Raw genomic sequence first — 9,808 nt, 5'->3', positions numbered from 1 at the left:
CATCTTTTCATAGCAGAAATCTGTTCAAGAATATGGTAACGATGGCATATAACTTGTCCTCGAGCTTCGTGGTACATGCTTTCAGGCTTTTATATCTATGCCCGATAGGAGAGGGAAGAACAGAGATTGTCCTGTGTGGGTGGGGTCTTTGATTATGCTGGCTGCTTTACTGAGGCAGAGAGAAGTATAGACAGAGTCCAGAGAGGGGGAAGGTAATTCCTGTGACGGGCTGAGCTGTGTTCACAACTCTGCAGTTTCCTGTGGTCACATACAGAGTATACATCCAGACGGAATGGTTTTTATGGTGCATCAATAATAATTGGTAAAAGTCGACAGGGACTTGCTGAAATTGTTTAGCCTCCTAAGCAAGTAGAGGTGTTAGTGAGCTTTCCTGGCCATGACATCATGTGTTTGGATCAGGACAGGCTACTGGTGGTGTTCAAACCTAGGAACTTAAACCTCTCAACCTCAGTACCCTTGATGTAGACAGAAGCATGTGCACTGTGCCCCCTGACTGAAGTCAGTGACCAGCTGTTTCATTGACATTGAGGGAAAGGTTTGTTGTCATGAGATCATGTCACTAAGCTCTCTATCTCCTTCTGTACTCTGACATCATTATTTGAGATGTGGCCCACTACAGTGGTATCATCTGCAAGCTTGTAGATTTTGGAAAAAACCTTGGCTGATAGTGTTGAATGAGCAACTGTGACAATTGGGTGCAAGGATGTTGGGAAGTCTGCAGCCTTTCCTTTGACACTTGCATATTATTAAAAAAACTCAACAGTAGTTGAGCGTCTCAATGTTGGGCATAAGGCAGAACTTAGATTGCTTAGCTTATTAGCTCTTGCATTTTTTGTTATTCTCTTTTTCACTTCCACACTGGGATGAAAATTTTAATGGAATCTATTATCCAATAGTTCAATGTTGATCCAAATTGGTAGAAACCATAGAAACTACAGCACAGAAACAGGCCTTTTGGCCCTTCTTGGCTGTGCCGAACCATTTTCTGCCTAGTCCCACTGACCTGCACACGGACCATATCCTTCATACACCTCCCATCCATGTATCTGTCCAATTTATTCTTAAATGTTAAAAAAGAACCCGCATTTACCACCTCGTCTGGCAGCTCATTCCATACTCCCACCACTCTCTGTGTGAAGAAGCCCCCCCCTAATGTTCCCTTTAAACTTTTCCCCCTTCATCCTTAACCCATGTCCTCTGGTTTTTTTCTCCCCTTGCCTCAGTGGAAAAAGCCTGCTTGCATTCACTCTATCTATACCCATCATAATTTTATATACCTCTATCAAATCTCCCCTCATTCTTCTACGCTCCAGGGAATAAAGTCCCAACCTATTCAATCTTTCTCTGTAACTGAGTTTCTCAAGTCCCGGCAACATCCTTGTAAACCTTCTCTGCACTCTTTCAACCTTATTTATATCCTTCCTGTAATTTGGTGACCAAAACTGAAGACAATACTCCAGATTCGGCCTCACCAATGCCTTATACAACCTCATCATAACATTCCAGCTCTTATACTCAATACTTCGATTAATAAAGGCCAATGTACCAAAAGCTCTCTTTACGTCCCTATCTGCCTGTGATGCCACTTTTAGGGAATTTTGTATCTGTATTCCCAGATCCCTCTGTTCTACTGCACTCCTCAGTGCCTTACCATTAACCCTGTATGTTCTACCTTGGTTTGTCCTTCCAACGTGCAATACCTCAGTGATAATATTTTGTTCAGCACAAGCAAAATATGACACATTACAACACCAGTGTTCATACTTACAGTATAATGGAGAATTTTATTACATTAATTCCTTCATGCCCTCAGTTCAGTTGCAGTTTTATATATCCATGTTCTCTGGTTCTGGATCATTGCTTGCATGCTGGATGTCCTTTGAAGTCCTTGACTTTCTCACTGTGTGGGCTCCCCAACTTCTCCCACAAACCATGGTGCAAAGCAGATGAGGTTTTGCTAATCTTCACCAACTTGTGACAGTCTGGTTGCAGAGAGGATCAGGCAAGTTGTAACTTGCTCTACCATAACGTTGTAATCACTGCCCTTTTGTCATTTGCTCTGTCTGAGTGTTGGACTGTTAAAGACAAAGGTGCCTTCACGTAAGTGGAAGGAATATAAATGACATCCCTGAAGTTTAGTGTCTACTACCAACACCACCACCTTTTTCTGGCATTCTGACTAATTCAGACAAACTCTGGCACTTCCACCACCACCATGCCTCACTTCAGACAACTATTAACAATTTTATTTGAACTTCCACCGCCAACGTTCTCCACCACATTTCTCATGCCACACGTGAGAGCCCTTGGCCCGAAAGGTACCATATCTGAAGTAGTGCATCTGCACAGTCATACAATTGGTATGTTTTATACTTTCAGTACAGTACATTTAGCAGGTTGCATAGCTTTAATTTCACCGCATTGCACTGCTTGAATGTGGCTGAAAACATGCATTTATAGGAACAGCCTTTGAATCATCTGTTTGAGCATTTTCCACCAACGGTATTCACGAATTTGTTTCTAATAACCCTTGTGACTGAAGGGCCTGTGCATCTGTAATGTTATCAGGATTTACAAGCAATGCAGAGCATTCCGTAGCAACTAATGGATTTCCTTCTGTTGTGTTTGTGCTCATATGATGGAATCCTTGCTTTGTGTAATTCAGAATTAAGTTGTCACTCTGCTGATACTCTGTTTCAGCATTATACTCTGTTTCACTTCTAGTAGGCTGTATATTATTGCTTGGAATAATCGACATTATTTGTTGGAAGTTCTCCATCGTTGTGTAGTCAGTGAACTGCACAACAGTTGGCTTTTGTGTGACCTCATTTTTGGGTTTCTGGTCTGGTACGTTTTTTGGTTCATTCTCTTGCAGCCCATAATCTATGAATGAACTGGTGATCTCTTCAATAGTGTGAAGGTTTTCAAGTTCCTCTTCTCTTTTTATGTCAAGCAAGTTTGAATTCAGTTCTGATGATTCACTGTCCAGGTGAGGCTGAAGGGAGAGAATGACATGTATTCACAATTATAAAATCTATATTGTCAGACAGTAGACTAGGTGGCATAAAATGGAGAAAGAATAGGAGAAGCCGAGACAAAGGAAATATTTAATCTTAGATTTAGAGCAGACCAGGGAGAAAATAAGCATTAATTACTGAATGACATACAAGCTCCTTAGAAGACATCTATACAAGTGTCAGTGTTAATTTACTCCACAAACTTTTAATAAAATATTTTACATTTTTTCATGCTTACAACTGATGAGAAATAGGAGCAAAAGTGCATCAAATGCTCTCTCAAGCCTGCACCACTATGAAGTAAGACTGCAACCTATTTGATCTTGGCCTCAGCTGCATTTTTTGCTTGTTTTCCATAACCCTCAAATTCCCTTCATTTCACTAAGGTCTCTATTGATGGTCCATTCTTAGACTTGAGGTGATTACTATTCATAGGAAGTTGTAAAAAGGAGTACAGTTTTGTCACGTATTGTTATAATAAATGAATTGGACAATGTGCTTTACAGTAGTTCAAGTGAGGTGGAACTCATTTTGATGCCAATGTAATCCATGGGGGCAAACTGCAAAGGACTGAGAATACAAATCGAAAAGCTGAGTCTGCATATTGTCTGAAGAAGATCCTGTGGTGTATGAGACTCTAGCTGCTGAACAACTGCATTTAGAGTTGGATGAGCAACAGAAAGCAGACACAGTCAAACCTCAAGCTCGAGTCAGATCCTGCTGCAGATACGGAGGCAGCTGCTATGCTAATGATATCTGATTGGTATAATGTAGCTGCAACAAGGCAAGACAGTGACAGAATATTCTAGCCAGAACTGACGCAATCCGAAAGGAGAAATCAGATGAGGAAGAACAGTGCAAATCAAAAGTCCAAAAAGGAAATGTGGAGGAGAGGCTCATAATGAATGGCAGAGGAGGCAGAAAGGGCCAGATGCCTACTTCTGGTCTTATTATCCTGAACATCTTAACTTGCCATGCATGTAGGTTCTTGATTCTAATCAGTTAATACAAGTTTCTATCATGAATATGATTAATATATGAATTTAAAATGACTCATTCTGAAGCGGCAGTGCACACAAGTCTCTGTGATAGAAGCTTAGCTGATTATAGAGTCTTACTGCATGGAAACAGGCTGTTCAGCCCAACTCGACCATGTCTACCATGCTTGATCCATTGCCCTGTAAACACCTCCTATCCATGGACTTGCAGTATTTAGATGGCTTTTCAAGGTTGCTAATGCATCTGTCTCAACCTGCCCCTGATTCCTCAATCTGTCACCACAGATATTCAACAAATGCCCTTTTGTTTTTAGCACCTCTTCCCTGGGAAATGACTATTGCTTTCACCCTGACAATGCCCCTCATCTTCCATATACGCTATTAGGTCATCGCTCAATCTCCTACATTTCTGGGAACAAAGTTCCAGCCTGTACAATCTCTCCTGTAATTCAGGCACTGAAGTTTAGGCAACATGTTGGTAAATCTTTTCTACACTCTTTCTAATTTAGTACCATCTTTCCCATTACAGGGTGACCACAACTATACTCAATATTCCAAGAGAATCCCCACTGACAACATACATAACTGCAAAGTAACTCCCAAACTTCTGTGCTCTGTGCCCTGACTGATGAAGCGTGCCAAATGCCTTCTTCACCTGAGACACTGCCTTCAACGAACTAAGAACTTGCATTCCTAGGTCCCTCTGTTCCATTAACATTTCCCAGGGCCATACCATTCACTCTATAAGCCCCACCCTGGTTTGATCTCCCAAATTGCAATACCTCACATTTACATGGATTGAAAGTCATTTGCTAATCCTCAGTCCACATACCTGGCTAATTAAAATCCCGCTTAATTTTTCATAACCTTCCACACTATATCAATAAGATTGAAAGAGTACAGAGAACATTTGCAAGGATATTGCCCAGACAGAAGATTGGCTGACTGGCTGGAGAAAAGGAGTGGGAATATAGGAGGCCTTTTCTGGTCGACTGCCAGTAACTAGTGATGTTCCACAGGGATCGGTTTTGGGACCACTTCCTTTCATGTTGTAAGTAAATGATTTGTATGCTGTAATTGATGGCTTTGTGGCCAAATTTGTAGATCATATGAAGCTAGGTGAGGGGGCAAGTTGGTGTTGAGGAAGCAGGGGGCCTGCAGAAGGTCTTAGATAGATTGGGAGAATGAGCAAAGAAGTGTCAGAGGGAATATAGTGTAGGGGAGTGTATGGTCATGCACTTTGGTAGAAGAAATAAAGACGTAGACTATTTTCTGAATGGGGAGAAAATTCAAAAATCAGAGGTGCAAGGGGACTTGGAAGCCTTGTGCAGGATTTCCTAAAGGTTAATTTGCAGGTTGAGTTGGTGATGAGGAAAGCAAATGCAAAATCAGTATTCATTTTGAGAAGACTAGATTGTAAGAGTAAGGATGTAATGCTGATGCTTTGTAAGGTATTGGTCAGACTGCACTTGGAGTACTGTGAGCAGTTATGGGCCACTTATCTAAGACAGGATAAGCTGACATTGGAGAGGGTTCAAGGAGGTTCACAAGAATGATTCCAGACATGAAAGGGTTATCGTGTGAGGAGCGTTTGATGGCTCTGGGCCAGTACTCGCTGGAGTTTAGAAGAAAGTGGGAATCTCACTGAGACCAATCAAACATTGAAAGGTTTAGATAGAGTGGATGTAGGAAGGATGTTTCCTTTTGTGAGTGAGTGTAGGACCAAAGAGCACGGTCTCAGATTAGAGGAACATCCAGTTAGAAAAGTGATGAGGAGGAATTTCATTAGTCAGAGGGGTAATAATCTGTAGAATTCATTGCCACAGGCAGTTGTGGTGGCCGAGGCAATGAGTATATTTAAAGTGGAGGTTGATAGGTTTTTGATTAGTCAGGGCATCAAAGGTTAAGGGGAGAAGGCAGGAGAATGGGGTTGAGAAGGATAATAAATCAGCCATGACAGAATGAAGGAGCAGACTCAATGGGCCAGATGGCCATATTTGGTCTCCTGTGTCTTATGTTCTTATGGATTTAAGGATCTGAGTTACAGGGAAAGGTTGAATAGTTAGGACTTTATTCCCTGCAGGAAAATGAGGGGAGTTTTGACAGTGGTCTATGAAATTATGAGGGGTACAGATGAAGTAAATGCAAGCAGACTTTTTCCATTGCAGTTGTGTGAGGTGACCACTAAAGGTCATGGTTGAAGGGTGAAAAGTGAAATGTCCAAGGGGAACATGAGGGGGAACTTTTTCATTCAGAGTGTGGAACGGAACAGAGTGTGGACCTCTTCTGGGGCAGGTGGGACCTGTACAAGAGAGAAGGGTTACACTTGAACCACAGGGGGACCAATATCCTTTCAGGGAGGTTTGTTAGTGCTATTGGGGAGGCTTTAAACTAGATTTGCAGGGGGATGGGAACCAGAGTGCCAGAGCTGACAGTGTGGCTGGGGTGAAAATAAATGATGTTGAAAGTTTCAGCAAATCTGCTGATAGAAAGGTTGTGAGTGGTGGTAAAAATCTTCTGAGGTGTATATATTTCAATGCTAGGAGTATTGCGGGGAAGGCGGATGAGTTGAGGGCGTGGATTGACACGTGGAATTATGATGTTGTAGCAATTAGTGAAACTTGGCTACAGGAGGGGCAGGACTGGCAGCTTAATATTCCAGGGTTCCGATGTTTCAGATGTGATCGAGGCAGAGGAATGAAAGGTGGGGGAGTAGCATTGCTTGTTAGGGAAAATATTACAGCAGTGCTCAGGCAGGACAGATTAGAGGGCTTGTCTACTGAGTCCTTAATGGGTGGAGCTGAGAAACAGGAAGGGTATGGCCACATTAGTGGGATTGTATTACAGACCACCCAATAGTCAATGAGACTTGGAAGAGCAAATCTGCAGAGTGATAGCAGGCAACTGCAGGAAACATAAAGTTGTGGTGGTAGGGGATTTTAATTTTCCATACATTGATTGGGACTCCCATACTGTTAGGGGTCTAGATGGTTTAGAGTTTGTAAAATGTGTTCAGGAAAGTTTTCTAAATCAATATATAGAGGGACCAACTAGAGGGGATGCAATATTGGATCTCCTGTTAGGAAACGATTTAGGGCAAGTGACAGAAGTCTGTGTAGGGGAGCACTTTGGTTCCAGTGATCATAACACCATTAGTTTCAATTTGATCATGGACAAGGATAGATCTGGTCCTAGGGTTGAGGTTCTGAACTGGAAGAAGGCCAAATTTGAAGAAATGAGAAAGGATCTAAAAAGCGTGGATTGGGACAGGTTGTTCTCTGGCAAAGATGTGATTGGTAGGTGGGAAGCCTTCAAAGGGGAAATTTTGAGAGTGCAGAGTTTGTATGTTCCTGTCAAGATTAAAGGCAAATTGAATAGGAATAAGGAACCTTGGTTCTCAAGGGATATTGCAACTCTGATAAAGAAGAAGAGGGAGTTGTATGAAATGTATAGGAAACAGGGGGTAAATCAGGTGCTTGAGGAGTATAAGAAGTGCAAGAAAATACTTAAGAAAGAAAACAGGAGGGCTAAAAGAAGACATGAGGTTGCCTTGGCGGTCAAAGTGAAGGATAATCCAAAGAGCTTTTACAAGTATATTAAGAGCAAAAGGATTGTAAGGGATAAAATTGGTCCTCTTGAAGATCAGAGTGGTCGGCTTTGTGCGGAACCAAAGGAAATGGGGGAGATCTTAAATAGGTTTTTTGCGTCTGTATTTACTAAGGAAGCTGGCATGAAATCTATGGAATTGAGGGAATCAAGTAGTGAGACCATGGAAACTGTACAGATTGAAAAAGAGGAGGTGCTTGCTGTCTTGAGGAAAATTAAAGTGGATAAATCCCCGGGACCTGACAGAGTGTTCCCTCGGACCTTGAAGGAGACTAGTGTTGAAATTGCGGGGGCCCTGGCAGAAATATTTAAAATGTCGCTGTCTACGGGTGAAGTGCCGGAGGATTGGAGAGTGGCTCATGTTGTTCCGTTGTTTAAAAAAGGATCGAAAAGTAATCCAGGAAATTATAGGCCGGTGAGTTTAACGTCAGTAGTAGGTAAGTTATTGGAGGGAGTACTAAGAGACAGAATCTACAAGCATTTGGATAGACAGGGGCTTATTAGGGAGAGTCAACATGGCTTTGTGCGTGGTAGGTCATGTTTGACCAATCTGTTGGAGTTTTTCGAGGAGGTTACCAGGAAAGTGGATGAAAGGAAGGCAGTGGATATTGTCTACATGGACTTCAGTAAGGCCTTTGACAAGGTCCCGCATGGGAGGTTAGTTAGGAAAATTCAGTTGCTAGGTATACATGGAGAGGTGGTAAATTGGATTAGACGTTGGCTCGATGGAAGAAGCCAGAGAGTGGTGGTAGAGAATTGCTTCTCTGAGTGGAGGCCTGTGACTACTGGTGTGCCACAGGGATCAGTGCTGGGTCCATTGTTATTTGTCATCTATATCAATGATCTGGATGATAATGTGGTAAATTGGATCAGCAAGTTTGCTGATGATACAAAGATTGGAGGTGCAGTAAACAGTGAGGAAGGTTTTCAGAGCCTGCAGAGGGACTTGGACCAGCTGGAAATATGGGCTGAAAAATGGCAGATGGAGTTTAATACTGACAAGTGTGAGGTATTGCACGTTGGAAGGACAAACCAACGTAGAACATACAGGGTTAATGGTAAGGCACTGAGGAGTGCAGTGGAACAGAGGGATCTGGGAATACAGATACAAAATTCCCTAAAAGTCTCGTCACAGGTAGATGGGTCGTAAAGAGTGCTTTTGGTACATTGGCCTTTATTAATCGAAGTATTGAGTATAAGAGCTGGAATGTTATGATGAGGTTGTATAAGGCATTGGTGAGGCCGAATCTGGAGTATTGTCTTCAGTTTTGGTCACCAAATTACAGGAAGGATATAAATAAGGTTGAAAGAGTGCAGAGAAGGTTTACAAGGATGTTGCCGGGACTTGAGAAACTCAGTTACAGAGAAGGGTTGAATAGGTTAGGACTTTATTCCCTGGAGCGTAGAAGAATGAGGGGAGATTTGATAGAGGTATATAAAATTATGATGGGTATAGATAGAGTGAATGCAAGCAGGCTTTTTCCACTGAGGCAAGGGGAGAAAAAAACCAGAGGACATGGGTTAAGGGTGAGGGGGGAAAAGTTTAAAGGGAACATTAGGGGGGGCTTCTTCACACAGAGAGTGGTGGGAGTATGGAATGAGCGGCCAGACAAGGTGGTAAATGCGGGTTCTTTTTTAACATTTAAGAATAATTTGGACAGATACATGGGTGGGAGGTGTATGGAGGGATATGGTCCGTGTGCAGGTCAGTGGGACTAGGCAGAAAATGGTTCAGCACAGCCAAGAAGGGCCAAAGGGCCTGTTTCTGTGCTGTAATTTCTATGGTTCTATGGTTCTATGGAAATGGTGGGTGCAGGTTTGATTTTAACATTTAGGTGAGGTTTGGATAGGTACATGGATGGGAGAGGAGTGGTTCAGGTGCGCATTGATGGGACTGAGCAGAATAATAGTTTAGCATGGACTAGCTGGGCCAAAGGCCTGCTTCTGAGCTGTAGTGCTCTATGAATCTATGACCATCTACACATCCACCCAATTTAGTATCATTTGCAAACTTACCATGCCTTGCTGAGTTACATTCAAATCATTTATATAAATTACAAACAATGTGTTTATAAGATTAAATTTTTCCAGCGTTGACCCCTGTGGCACTCCACTTGACACAGGCTCCCAGTCTGAGAAACAACCCTTGACTATCACCTTCAGCTT

The 9,808-nt window shown here is 42.4% G+C and overlaps 1 protein-coding gene across 1 annotated transcript in view; it reads right to left on the bottom strand.

Annotated features, from left to right (window-relative positions):
• Positions 1–1,835: 1,835 nt before the first annotated feature.
• Positions 1,836–9,808, bottom strand: part of LOC134346343 (leukemia inhibitory factor receptor) — a 33,026-nt gene continuing 25,053 nt past the window's right edge. The window contains exon 7 of the mRNA XM_063047690.1: positions 1,836–3,016. Coding sequence (XP_062903760.1) covers positions 2,528–3,016 — 489 coding nt within the window. The 3' untranslated portion in view covers positions 1,836–2,527. The remainder of the gene's footprint in view (positions 3,017–9,808) is intronic.

Source organism: Mobula hypostoma, chromosome 5, assembly GCF_963921235.1.
Source record: "Mobula hypostoma chromosome 5, sMobHyp1.1, whole genome shotgun sequence".
NCBI classification, from domain to species: Eukaryota; Metazoa; Chordata; class Chondrichthyes; order Myliobatiformes; family Myliobatidae; genus Mobula; species Mobula hypostoma.
The sequence above is the reverse complement of the archived record's forward strand: the minus strand, read 5'-3'. Positions and strand labels throughout refer to the sequence as shown.